The 15,182-nt window shown below is 32.6% G+C and overlaps 1 protein-coding gene across 1 annotated transcript in view; it reads right to left on the bottom strand.

Moving 5' to 3' along the window:
- Positions 1-15,182, bottom strand: part of LOC127727673 (WD repeat-containing protein 36-like) — a 30,275-nt gene that overhangs the window by 5,733 nt on the left and 9,360 nt on the right. The window contains exons 7-16 of the mRNA XM_052234791.1: positions 14,805-14,980; positions 14,183-14,303; positions 13,556-13,705; positions 11,899-12,056; positions 11,065-11,179; positions 8,556-8,721; positions 7,115-7,223; positions 5,191-5,270; positions 2,181-2,389; positions 1,138-1,292 (exon numbers count right to left, since the gene is read on the bottom strand). Coding sequence (XP_052090751.1) covers positions 1,138-1,292; positions 2,181-2,389; positions 5,191-5,270; positions 7,115-7,223; positions 8,556-8,721; positions 11,065-11,179; positions 11,899-12,056; positions 13,556-13,705; positions 14,183-14,303; positions 14,805-14,980 — 1,439 coding nt within the window. The remainder of the gene's footprint in view (positions 1-1,137; positions 1,293-2,180; positions 2,390-5,190; positions 5,271-7,114; positions 7,224-8,555; positions 8,722-11,064; positions 11,180-11,898; positions 12,057-13,555; positions 13,706-14,182; positions 14,304-14,804; positions 14,981-15,182) is intronic.

Below are 15,182 nucleotides of genomic sequence, written 5' to 3'. Positions count from 1 at the left end.
TCTTCTTTTGCACAATACTGTGCAATTGAATATTTCTTGCTATTGCGCAATACTGTACAATTGACAATTTCTTGCTATTGCGCAATATTGTGCTATTGGATATTTCTTGCTATTGCGCAATACTGTGCAATTGAAGATTTCTTGCTATTGCGCAATACTGTGCAATTGAAGATTTCTTGCTATTGTGCAATACTGTGCAATTGAAAATTTCTTGCTATTGCACAATACTTATTATATAATAATTTACACATCCTGTTTAGTGTGTATCTCCTACCATATCATTATTATTTGCTTTTAAATATAAATCAGAAATAACCAACTTAAAATGGAAAATTTTAAAAGAAAAAAAAAAAGGAAAAAAAGAAAAAAAAGAAAAAAAAAAAATCCCCCCCAAATTTTTTGAACCCCCTTATGATTCATCACCCCCAAACTCAATCCCAGCCTTCCCTTTGTGGTATGGTACCTTGCAGTACAATTTCAGAGAGATCCATACACTTGAACACAAGTCATTGTCTGGAAACTAGAAAAATGCTTATTTTTGGCCCCTTTTTGGCCCCCAATTCCTAAACCTTTCGGGCAATTACCCCCAAACTCAATTCCAGCTTTCCCTTTGTGATATGGAACCTTGTAGTACAATTTCAGAAATATCCAAACACTTACACACAAGTTATTGTCATGAAACTAGAAAAATGCTTGTTTTTTGCCCCTTTTTTTGGCCCCTAATTCCTAAAATTTTGAGGCAATTACCCCCAAAATCGATTACAGCCTTCCCTTTGTGATATGGAACCTTGTGGTACAATGTCAGAGAGATCCATACACTTACACACAAGTTATTGTCTGGAAGTTACAAAAATGCTTATTTTTGGCCCCTTTTTGGCCCCTAATTCCTTAACTGTTGGTACCATAACCCCCAAAATCAATCCCAACCTTCCTTTCGTGGTATTGAACCTTATGGTAAAATTTCATGGAGATCTATTCACTTAAACTAAAGTTAGAGTGCGAAAACCAATGTGTCTTCGGACGACGACGACGACGACGCCAACGTCATACCAATATACGACCAAAAAATTTTTAATTTTTGCGGTCGTATAAAAATGAAGTGACAAATATTAATACTGACACTAAATTAAAACACACCTTAATAATGTCTAAATTGAGAAGATTTTGCCACCTTGAATTAGGTAATAATGATAATGTTATAAGTTCATCAGATAATTGTTCTGGAGATTTAAATGCTGACAGTTCATAGTCATCCATATCTATATCGTCTTTTTCATCTTCTTCATCTGTCTCTATAAATAGAATGCAGCAAATTTTACATTTTCACTTGAGACCTCTAAGTTTTAGGAAACCTGTGTTAAAAGTGATTGGGTGTATGGTGCTTTACATTATTTCCAAATTTCAAATGATTTGATCAGTTTTGCTTTCTCAATAAAAACAAGAATGTGTCCATAGTACACGGATGCCCCTCTCGCACTATCATTTTCTATGTTCAGTGGACCATGAAATAAGGGTCAAAACTCTAATTTGGCATTAAAATTAGAAAGATCATATCATAGGGAACATGTGTACTAAGTTTAAAGTTGATTGGACTTCCAACTTCCAACAAAAACCTACCTCGACCAAAAACTTTAACCTGAAGCGGGACAGATGGATGGACGGACGAACGAACGAATGGACGCACAAACGGAAAAACATAATGCCCCTCTACTATCATAGGTGGGGCATAAAAAATGGTGGGAGGGTAGAGAACTCTGATTTATCTTAAATCCGTCTATACTCAGGTAAATTTAGACATACTATAGGAGTGCTTTTATTATACATTAGGGTGACCTAAATATCTTAATTTTTGGTTTACATGTGTTGATGGATTGCTGGCACAATGATATTTATTCCATGTTATATTTCATATATATCAAATTATTGAAATTGACATTCAATTTGAATGTTAACCTTAAATTTGATTTATTTTCCACAAGATTAAATTGTGAATGAGTCAAATCATACTTTTTCCTGTGTTTAATTGTCCCTAATCACAATTTCTAAATTTAAAATGATTTTGGTCATCTTTAGCTATAGCATACACAATATAAATGGTATTTCTTTCCATATTCCTCTTTCAACATCTGACGGTGGAAATATATTAAATGGTTTACAAAGTCCTATACTCTTCCACTCACCCTTCTTTTCATACTGAGTAGCTGGCAGTTCTAATGTGTCAGGTTCATAATCCTCAGGGAGAGGTCTCAATGAGACAAAGGTGTACAATGTCATGTTAGACCACAGGTAAACACCTATATCATCTACATGTGATGTGGCTAGAAAATCTCCTGTAGGTGACAGGCTCAGTGATGTTGCTGCTGAACTGACCAGGAAACAGTCAATAAGTCTATAAATATCAAATAATGAGTAAATATTTACCAATAAATTACATCAATTTAAATTTTATTTTATCTAATATTGATGTAATATCTGAATATAAAAAAGAAATTGTGCTTTAACCTTTTCCTTGGCATTTTAAAATTATGTGTAAATTTGTTTAATTTGTTTGAGAGGCAAATTTAGGGCGGGGGGCTTGTTGAGCTAAACATATGGTTAACACATAGACTTTTCACAAGTCCAAATTCTAATGTTGGTGGGCCCCCTTTTTTCAAAATCCTAGATATATGGTACATCCTGGACATGCAGCAAAAAATTTATAACATAACTGTTTGATGGGGTGTGTAAAATATTTTTTTTTTCAAATAGTGAGAAAAAAACTGAATATATATATATATATAATAAAATATGCTTTAAATAGAGAAAAGACAAATCAGAAAGAAATTTCTATAATTTCTTCTTTGAAATGTCACACACAAATTAATGATCAAGTTTGATGTGTATTTTCCTTCTTATTTGCCAGTTAAGGAATACTGAATTATGAAATAACTTCTTTAAGCTGTTTATTATTCTATCAAATCTCATTTAACAAAATTATGGTTTAAAATTTGTTCATTGGAAACCAATTTTCCCCACACAGTTCATGATGATGCCTTGTTTTTGTTTTTTGTTTGTTTGTAGTAACATTCATAGCCTTATCTGGCAATGAATAATAGAATTTGTGTAAATTACTTCACCAGTCTAATCTGCAATTTACTGATGACTAACATATATGCTACTTTATATATAACATATATAACAGTCGTTGAAAATATCAAAGAGTATTTAAGTATGTTCATGTTGACGCTTGGTCAATAAATTTTTTAAAAGTCCTGTTACTATGGAGTGACTAATTTGTCTACAAACAAGAAATGATTGTAACAGGATGCTGTTACGAAGTCTCCCAAACGAAGCTCCCATAATTCGTAATTCCCAGGGTCGTCTGACATTGGGCAAAGTCCAGTGAAAATTGGTTTGGTAAAGTTATATGCATTAGTGATGCCTGGGGACTAACCCTGTATATCATTCAAATCATCTTGGCATGGCAAACCAGAATATATATGGTTAAGGGGTGGGGATCTCGACCACTTACAAGATACTAGAACACAGGGGGTGGGGGGAACCCCTGGGGACTGACCCTATACGTCATTCAAATGTTCGAGACATGACGAACAGGAATATATATGGTTTAGGGGTGGGGATCTTGACCATTTACAAGATATTAGAACATTGGGGGTGGGGGGAACCCCTGGGGACTGACCCTATACGTCATTCAAATGTTCGAGACATAACGAACAGGAATATATATGGTTAAGGGGTGGGGATCTCGACCATTTACAAGATATTAGAACTTTCTCAAATGGCAGGGGGTGGGGGATGACCCCTGGGGACTAACCCTGTATATCATTCAAACCATCTTTGCATGACAAACCAGAATATATATGGTTTAGGGGTGGGGATCTTGACCACTTACAAGATACTAGAACATTGGGGGTGGGGGGAACCCCTGGGGACTGATCCTATACGTCATTCAAATGTTCGAGACATGAAGAACAAGAATATATATGGTTTAGGGGTGGGGATCTCGACCATTTACAAGATATTAGAACTTTCTCAAATGGCAGGGGGTGGGGGATGACCCCTGGGGACTAACCCTGTATATCATTCAAACCATCTTTGCATGACAAACCAGAATATATATGGTTTAGGGGTGGGGATCTTGACCACTTACAAGATATTAGAACTTTCTTAAATGGCAGGGGGTTGGGGGGACCCCTGGGGACTAACCCTGTATATTATTCAAACCATCTTTGCATGACAAACCAGAATATATATGGTTTAGGGGTGGGGATCTTGACCACTTACAAGATATTAGAACTTTCTTAAATGGCAGGGGGTGGGGGTGACCCCTGGGGACTAACCCTGTATTTCATTTGATTTGCTTTATAATGACAAAAAGAATATATATGGTTTAGGGGTGGGGATCTCGACCATTTACAAGATATTAGAACTTTCTCAAATGGCAGGGGGTCGGGATGACCCCTGGGGACTAACCCTGTATATCATTCAAACCATCTTAGCATGACAAACCAGAATATATATGGTTTAGGGGTGGGGATCTTGACCACTTTCAAGGTATTAGAACTTTCTTAAATGGCAGGGGGTGGGGGTGACCCCTGGGGACTAACCCTGTATTTCATTTAATGTGCTTTATCATTTAGAACATTTTCAAAAAAAAAGATTGTGTCTATCACAAACGGTTTTCAATTTATAATCATTTGAAAATTTAAAAAAATAAAATCCCATAGGGTTCTATAGTAAAACCCTTCTTTCTTTTCGCCCCTCAAAGTACCCCTTTATAAACCCTATTGCACAAACAAAACCCTGATTGCACCACTAGACATGTTAGTCTAACATATTGTGAAACCCTAAGTTAATCTGACAAGCGGTTTTGGAGAACGGGTGCGGACAAGTTCAAATTTAAAAGTGGCGGAGGAGGAACAGGAAGAAGAATTATAATAATAATAAGAACTGAGCAAAAACAATAAGTCTTCCCAAACTTCGTTTGGGAGACTTAATAAAGACGATAAATAGAAGAAAAAAAATCTACCTTTAAAACTCCTCTAAATGACGGAATAAGCATAGACATACATGAAGGTTAGGACAAATGGATGGATGGACAAGGTGAATGCAAAATAACGTCCACTTTTAGAATGGGGGTTTAATCAAATATAATGAAATGTGTGATACACATTAAGGTTAGTGACATACTTTCCTGTTGGCAGGTCCCAAGTTCTCACGGTAGAATCCATACTTGCAGTTATCAACCATCTGGCGTCAGGACTGAAGGTCTGAAATGGCAAATTCAGAGCACTAAATATACAAGGTCATTTTTGATAGTGTGCTGTACTTATTCAAATTAAAAGGCAGAGTAAAACCATGGACATTTTATATAACATATGAAAATCATACAACAGTGTTTTATTAAAATTGGTTTATTGACGAAGCTAACTATGCAAGAACCAATATCATTGTGCACTGTATATGATAACATTCTAGTATTCATGATAGACCTTATACAGTTAACTCTCATTGATTCGAACTCAGTTGACTCGAAATTTCGGATGAGTCGAAGTTTTCTTGTGGTCCCGAACTTTGTTCCATATAAATATATGTATTTCCACTCCTGATGAGTCGAAATTGGATGAGTCAAAATTTCGGTTGACTCGAACCAAATTTACAGTCCCAAGTTAAACAAAAGCAATCAAATTGCATTATTTATCTCAAACTGATACACATATGACATAATACAGATACTTCGCATTCAGATAAGAAAATCGATCCCCTACCCATATTCATCAGGATTTATTTTAGCCTTACCAAGCTAAGCAAGAGTTGTATCCCTTGGTCTGTCAAACTTTCGGTTTTCGTTAGAGTCGAACTACAGGTATCTTGAAATATTTCTCTGGTCCGACTGACTTCGAGATAACAGGAATAAGATTGTATATCTAACAAATTTTGTGAATACAAGTGAAGAAGTGATATTAACTCAATAAAAGAACAGCATTTCAATAGACCTTATCGCTATTTGGGAATCTGCGACCCTTGACCCGAGAATCTGTGACACTTGAACTATTGACATCATACAACAATCACTTTTCCATTGTGGTGTCAGACATTTTCTATTGTGACGCCAAAATTTTATGGGAACCTTTGTGATGTCCAGTAATGGCGATAAGGTGTATGTCCCCTGCCAAAGTGCATATTTTATCTGTCCAAGGGCTAATCCAAAAAGAATTTTTGAGGTTCTTTTTTAACTTTTTTTATAAATTTCCTACAAGAAATGTAGGCATGAGATCACTAAACAATGTTAATTTCCATAGTATTTCTTTTTCAACGGGCATATGCCCTGTATAAATAATTGCTTAGCACTCTTCTAAGAAATATAGGTGTTAGAGTGCTAATATATAAATTACATTTTGAAGGACATAAATCCTGTAAAATTATTGATCAGCACTTCTTTTCATACTCGTCCATGACATTGTTGATATAATCCTTTGACATAAATTTCATAATTATCCTACAAGAAAGGTAGGTGTGAGAATGCTCCATATAATTTATATTTCAAAGGGCACAACTCCTAAAAATAGCTGATTGGCACTGATATTATAACTCATCCAAGACATTGCTGATTTAAACATTTGATATGAATTTAATAAAAATCTGGCAAGAATTGTACACTTGAGAGTGCCTACAATACAATTAATGATAGAATTTACAGTCCCAAAGGACATAACTCCTGTAAAAATAATTTATCAGCACTGATTATTCGATTTTGTCCCAGACATTACTGATATAAACCTTTGATATAGATTTCATAATAAACTGTTGACACAGAGATATATGTAATTTTGTTAGTATAATGGAAATGTTGAAATTAAATTGGCAATCCTTTAACATGTAAACTATGTAAAATACCTTTGACAATAAACATATGCTTTACCTGCCATATAGAACAATCAACTAGTTTTTTTTTCATTTGCTGGAAGCAACTTAGCTATTTCTCTCGGGTAACAATTTATAATACATAACATATAATCATGAAGTTTTGAGAACACTGAAGCATATAAGTAGCAGGATCAACTGTTTGAAACACCACAAAGGGAGATAACTCAAAGTAAAACTGTTGTCTTACCATATCTGTGACAGCATTGTGATGTCCCTGAAATGTCCTGACAATTTTACGTGTGTCTGTATCTATAATCATAATTCTAAAGTCATCAAGTGACACTGCCAGCATGGAACTATAAATTAAAAAAAAATAAAATAATATAATCAGAGAGATTAGCTTTCACATTTTTAAAAGATTATTAAATGTGATAAAAGAATTCCTAAATACCATCCTTATTATATTTTAGTTAATATTATATGAAAAGCATTGTATAATCTAGTAACTTAAAAAAAAAATGGTCAAGACAATAATGCATTTTTGCAGTTTTTGTCAGGTGTAATTTGTATAGACAACTGTAAATTCAGAAATTATTGCAAGGTTTTTATTATTGTGAATAATGCGACTGAGTGAGTATCGCAATAATAACTCGCATTTTGATATCTGATATTTACACCTGTATACAGATTTTCTTGATATAGCAATAATTACTCTAGCATTTTTGTGCATCCTCCTTAACATCACAATAATGAATGCACGCATTTATTTCTGTATTTACAATATCCAATGTATTGTGGTAATCAGAAGAGAGATAGGTATCTATTTATAAAACTCTGTTTTTTTTTTTCAATTCAAGGGGGAAAAGTTGTTTGTTCATAAGATATCTATTCTTTGGGACTATAGTTCTATCAGCTTCTTTGTGCTGTATAATTATAATTCAAATTTTTTTTTTTATCTTTGAAATAAATCAATGTTGTTGTGATAGAAAATTTTCCCGTAAATGAATTTAGAACAAATTTTATCTAAAACATTTTTGATTAATAATGTGACTTTGGTAGTTCCTCTCTTCCCACTGAAGATAATCTTATTCAGAATTAATTTTATGCTTGTTATGGCCATGTTGAAGAAATTAAAGGTGTCAAATTTTGGTTTATTTTTCTGCATGCTGAGATATTCCAAAAAAAAATATGTGCACATGTTTTCATGCTAGAAAAAAATAGATTTGTAGCTTACAGTTACCAAATAATTAAATAATAAACTGCAGTATCAGATTAGATAGAAGACAACTGACATATTTATAAGCACTCTTTAATTTCATAGAAAAGAAACATAAATAATGATCATTCTTTTATAAAATTTTCAGAAAATATAAAAATCTGGATATAAAAGTAGACATGAAGACAGTTGAGCAAGATAAATCTGTATGATTAGCAAAATTTGTGGTGTGTAATGAAAATACTCCGGAAAACCATTGCTTAATTTTCAATCCCCTAAATGATATTTTACTTTGATTGAATAAACAAATTTTGTAACGTTTTGCTTTTTAAAATGTTTTTGTTATCTAATCAAGAGAAAGCTTCAAATAAACAATATGAAAATGCATTACTTCATACATTATCGTTACCTTTCTCAACAGAAACAACAAGTTCTAGGTCAAGAGGAAAAATCTTACAAGGCAAAACCTTACCTTTCTCTATGTAACAATATATCAGATATGCAGCATTTCAGGTGACATGTATCTATCAGATTTTTCTGTTTAAATTTCCAGAACTTTACTTCACCATCCAGACCTGCTGTAATCGTGATTTGGTTTAACCCATCAATGGCGATACCTCTTACACTACAGTTATGTGCTGTAAAAAAGTTTTGAAATTAAGGAAAGTCAATATGACATATTTATCTACCGGTATTTCAATTCTACTTGACAATGCATTACGTTCTGAACAGTGAACAAATTTTTTTAGCCTAAATCTAACTTTTAATAAATACTGAAAAAAAATTCTCATAGAAATTTACTATGTATCCTTTATATTGGTATGAATTGATGTAAAAATAAATATTCTGAAGAATGAATTTGGCAGAAAACTTATTGAACATTGTACACACTGCTCTTTCAGAAAATATGAGGGTGGTAGTAAGAAAAATCAAATATATGAATATTTTTCTTTCAAACAGGCATGGTAACAAATACCTTACACAATCTTATATACAGGTGAATAATGAAAACCAGCTTCTTAAAAACAGTTCAGTGACATAACAATAATATAACCTACTTGCGTTTTTGTGAGTTTCTTGGAACACATGAAATTCAAAATTTTCCTTGTTTTGATATTATATCACACTATTAATTTTTTTTTTCAAATATGCATTTATAAAAGTTTATAATAAAATGCTCCGCTGGGGCGCAGATGGATACGACCGCAGAGGTCGAACCCTGAACAGTTGGGGCAAGTATGGACACAGCTTGGTTTCTGACACAGAATGAATGTGGTCTAAGAACTTAAAAATGTTTAATTTACCTATTCAAACCATATCATTATTATTTGCTTTATATATAAATCAGAAATAACCAATTTAAAATGGAAAATTTTAAAGAAAAAAAAAATCTCTCCACTAAATTTTTTGAACCCCCTTATGATTCATTACCCCCAAACTCAATCCCAGCCTTTCCTTTGTGGTATGGTACCTTGCAGTACAATTTCAGAGAGATCCATACACTTGAACACAAGTTATTGTCTGGAAACTAGAAAAATGCTAGTTTTTAGGCCCCTTTTTGGCCCCAAATTCCTAAACGTTTAGGGCAATTACCCCCAAACTCATACCCAGCTTTCCTTTTGTGATATGGAACCTTGTAGTACAATTTCATAAAGATCCATACACTTACACACAAGTTATTGTCCTGAAACTAGAAAAATGCTTGTTTTTTGCCCCTTTTTGGCCCCTAATTCCTAAAATTTTGAGGCAATTACCCCAAAATCAATCCCAGCCTTCCCTTTGTGGTATGTTACCTTGCAGTACAATTTCAGAGAGATCCATACACTTGAACACAAGTTATTGTCTGGAAACTAGAAAAATGCTTGTTTTTAGGCCCCTTTTTGGCGGCTCCAAATTCCTAAACGTTTAGGGCAATTACCCCCAAACTCATACCCAGCTTTCCTTTTGTGATATGGAACCTTGTAGTACAATTTCATAAAGATCCATACACTTACACACAAGTTATTGTCCTGAAACTAGAAAAATGCTTGTTTTTACCCCTTTTTGGCCCCTAATTCCTAAAAATTTTGAGGCAATTACCCCCAAAATCAATCCCAGCATTCCCTTTGTGGTATGGTACCTTGCAGTACAATTTCAGAGAGATCCATACACTTAAACACAAGTTATTGTCTGGAAACTAGAAAAATGCTATTTTTGGCCCCTTATTCCTAAACGTTTTGGGCAATTACCCCCAAACTCAATTCCAGCTTTCCCTTTGTGATATGGAACCTTGTAGTTCAATTTCAGAAAAATCCATATACTTACACACAAGTTATTAACATGAAACTAGAAAAATGCTTGTTTTTTTCCCCTTTTTTGGCCCCTAATTCCTAAAATTTTGCGGCAATTAACCCCAAAATCAATCCCAGCATTCCCTTTGTGATATGGAACCTTGTGGTACAATGTCAGAGAGATCCATACACTAACACACAAGTTATGTCTGGAAGTTACAAAAATGCTTATTTTTTGCCCCTTTTTGGCCCCTAATTCCTTAACTGTTGGTACCATAACCCCCAAAATCAATCCCAACCTTCCTTTTGTGGTATTTAACCTTATGGTAAAATTTCACGGAGATCCATTCACTTAAACTAAAGTTAGAGTGCGAAAACCAATGTGTCTTCGGAGGAGGACGACGACGACGCCAACGTCATACCAATATACGACCAAAAATTTTTTAATTTTTGCGGTTGTATAAAAATGAATCAATTCAAACTATCATTGGCAATGCATATAACCCATATGAAATTTTTAAGATACCATAATATTTTTTTTATTTCAAAATGCGTAAAATCCCAAATATGTAGTCTATATTTTTTCTATATTTGTTTTCATTTCATTCCAACTAGCATGATTAGCACAAACATCATATTCATCCATCCTGAAAATATCAATAAAACATAAAACGATCTCAACTTCCTCTATCTAATCAGCTAACTCCTTACCTATAGTCTCTCCATAACAGCCTCTGTGTATTGCAGACTGAAGATTATATTTATCCACATGACCAGTGCTATATCCAATTACCACAAAATTACCACAAGGACTTATATCAGTACACTTCAATAAAACAAATAGAATCATTCATATCTCTAAAGTATTTCCAAAATTAACAACATATAAGAAATAATGAAATAATATCAAATAAAACAAACTGTCAATTAATTTAAAAATTCACAAAAATACAAATAAAAACAGAAAAATATTAATATTACATCTAATCATGCTAATTGAAATAATGAAAAATGGCTTTCATATTGCTGGTGGATTTGATACTTTTAACTGATAGGTGGTATATAAACCAGCTTGATCGGTACAAACCCCCTTCTATCATCGTACTAGGGACACCCTTTTATGGTTCAATCAATTGCAACTTTTCAGATAATTAAAATAAAGAAATATCTACTGAAACTAAGTTTTATAATGATCACAGAAAATTTTCATCGGTGTTGTTTCCTTGATTTCAATGCATAAACAATTTGTGCATCAAAGTTCAAACCAGCACATCAACATTTTTTATTTGTACAAACCAGCATTATGCCACTGACATTTTTTATTATTAAATAGGATCTTGTGGCTGACATTTATAGCATTAACATCGACAGAATTTTATAAAAAAAAACTTAATAAATTCTTTTGATGATTGGACCACAGTAAAACTTACAGGATGAGGGAAAACTGATACTAAAATGCACTAGAAGCTCACGGTCTATCATTTAGATATTACAAATGTTCACATAAAATACAAATATTGTGTATCAAAATAACAAAATTCATACCAATGCTGTAGCTAGTTTCAATTTTGGATCCTCATCAAACAGTGGATGTTTAAGTTTATGAGTACCCATTGTGGACCTCTGATAACTCCATGTTGTTACCAAACATTTCCCACGATGGCATGCGGCTATGTTATCCCAATCACTTTGTCTACTGGTATCTGTCAAATATCAAATTTATGTTTTACTGTATAAAATTAGATTGTCTGGATGAATGGTACTTACTATCTCATTGAATTGGTCATTCATTTTTACAAGAATCATTCATTCTATTCACTAGGTAAAGCCTATTTATTTTTCATACCCTGGAAAAGTATGAATTTGGAAATTATTTATTTATTTAATAAAGAAATGTGACCGAATATGCATCAGAAATTCTTTAATCAAGCATTAAACATATCACGATCAAGTGCTTAAATTACAAAGTGGATAGATAGATAGATAGTTTATTCTCATAAAACCATGTAAGTACAAAGGTTACAGAGAAGATAAAAACATGCATACAAAATATTTAATGTAATAACATAAAAAAAAATAAAAATGTTAAACAAAAGTGAAATAAATAAAAATAGATAAAAAAAAAAAAAAAAATATATATATACACAAACAAATAATTAAGGACTGCTGAACCAAAGTTTCGTGCAGGTAGAGATACCTTAAGTGGATACCGATGGTTTGCAGGGTTGTCAAATGAAAAAAATCTAAATACATGTACCACTAGATTGACAACAACACATAAGTGATCTGCAATTTATTTAGTCGACATGTTTCGCCGATTAGATCGATGTCATCAGGACCTGATGATGCCGATCTAATCGGCGAAACACACAAATTATGTAAATAAACATGTTTGAAGAAATAGTTTTAGTGTTTAAATATGTTGAAACTATGGCTGAGAAGAAGGAGTAATTTTACTGTTGATACATCTTATGAAATTGCAAAGCTGTCTGAGTGTCTTTGGTTTTTTGGAGTTAGACAGTGTGTTGAATTTTAAAACATTATGTCTGCTTATTAGTTCGTTTGGTATAATAAATCTTTTCCTTTCATCTTCTAAAGCTGGGCAAACAAAAATATAGTGATAATCGTCTCCGACATCTCCATTCTGGCATATAGAACACTTTCTTTCACTTCTGTCAATATAATAACATCTCCCCTTTTCTATTGGGAGTGAATGATTTGAAGTTCGGAATTTGGAAAGTGTATATATATCTTGGTCATTGTTAATATTAAAATAATTTTTGTCAAATTCCAAATTTTCCTTGAAAAGCCCTGAAAAGTGACAAACATTTTGTAAAATTGTGAGAAAAATTTATTGAATGCTTTAATGGGCTACTTTAAATTAAAGTAGTATCTGTATTTACAGAAACTTCTTTAGCTTTAATGTATTTCAGTTACCCATTAACAGATACTACTTTAGCTTTAAAGTCACCCATTAGGTCATTCAATATTTTTCATCTCATACTTTGAATTAACTTAATACAGTAAAAATTTTGCAATGTTTTTATCATTGCACAACATTTAATGGATTAGTATATGGCATACATTCCAACTTATCAATTTCCAATATATTTTTGAATTTTTATCTGCTGATTAACAATCATAATAATTAATGCACACAAGAATTTTTGAATTTACTGCAAAGTAATAAAAGTTACCTTACCTGATGAAAACTGGGTGATAGGAGGCATCATATATGTATCTTTCTTTAATCCGGTCTTTTTAGATTCTTTCTTGTCATAAGACGCTCTTCCTAAACTTTTGTTGTGTTTGTCATGGATCACAGAAAATGACCTTAGGGTACTGTCTTGACCTAAAATACAATTGCATTTTTGGCAAAGATTGATAAATGACTATTTCATCTTCAATATTAAAGAATGTAAGAATTAATGCAATTATTCAAACTTCAAAATCTACATATAGCATAGAAGACTCCCAAAGCATAGTAATCTTTCTGAGCAGTGTAACATCAAATTAATTTATAATTGATGGTTGACTGAATTTTCCAACAATCAGAAAACCTAAGAATTAATCATATGTCAGTAAAATAGCGATTGTAAACAATTCACAAGAATTGTTCAAAATATTCAATATTTGGACAAAATGCTAACAAGAGACAGACATTTCACAATGGTCTATCTAATATATAAATTATTACTTATATAACATTGAACAAAGCCTTGTACTAAAGTAGCATCTGTTCTGAATCCTGTGTATCTGGTATGTTGTATACAGTTAATATTATAATGTTCAAATAAGATATTTTTTGTAAGATATATCTGTACACTACCTGCACTAAGGATATTCTTTCCATTATTGTCATAGTGTTGAACTTTGTTTGGTGGAGCTGAATGACCTGACCTTTGTCTTAATAACCTTCCACCCCCATCTGGTTGATCAAATATCCAAACCTTCAAAACATAAATTTGACTTACACCTTGTGCTGTAAATAGTGAGGTTTTTTTTAAGGAGGACAGAAAAAACTTAATTTAATTCTGTTTAATCTATGAGTTTTGTCATTGTTTACACTGCTACTGCTGTAATTAATCATTTGAATAAAATGTGAATTCAATCCAGGATTCAATCACCTAAACTGCACATCCTGTCCATTATCTGATTTTTTTTTACAGATTTGTGGTACCTATATTACAAGGAAGAGAATCTAACTAAAAGGATCAGCAAATTCAAAAGAAAAATTCAAATCTGATTGGCTGATTAACAACAATCACAACTGATTCCCATTTGGGACAAGTTTAAATTGTGCATACTTGTTTTTAAAAGATTTGTGTTACAAATCTATTTTCAAGACCATAATAGTGCAGTTCAGACAAATTGTTGAATTCTACTTGTAAATCGTAAATGCTGACAGAAATAAAACTGCAAAATGTAATAATTTCACAGTTTTCTATTACCTTTAAAGAGTTGTCAGCTGCATTGGTAACCATAAGAGGTTCATTTGGTAAACATTGCATACCAACAACAGACCCTGCATGAGCATCTCTAATCTGACTTTTCAACTTTTTTGATTCTAAGTCCCATAATGCAATATGACCAATTGTACTTCCTGTCACCATCATTGGATGGCCATCTAAAAATGAAAGTTATAGTAGACACACTTTATACAACCTTAACTGGAAACATAAAATTTCAAATCAATATCATTATACAGGTTAATTTCTTGATTGGGTTTGCATGTGACAACTCAACTCAATCAACTTTCAGCAAAGAAATCTACAAAAAAAAACTTACTGGAAAATATAAATTCTAATGAGGAGCTTACAGAGCTAATT

The sequence above is a fragment of the Mytilus californianus genome, unplaced genomic scaffold (assembly GCF_021869535.1).
Source record: "Mytilus californianus isolate M0D057914Y unplaced genomic scaffold, xbMytCali1.0.p SCAF_1, whole genome shotgun sequence".
Lineage (NCBI taxonomy): Eukaryota > Metazoa > Mollusca > Bivalvia > Mytilida > Mytilidae > Mytilus > Mytilus californianus.
The sequence above is the reverse complement of the archived record's forward strand: the minus strand, read 5'-3'. Positions and strand labels throughout refer to the sequence as shown.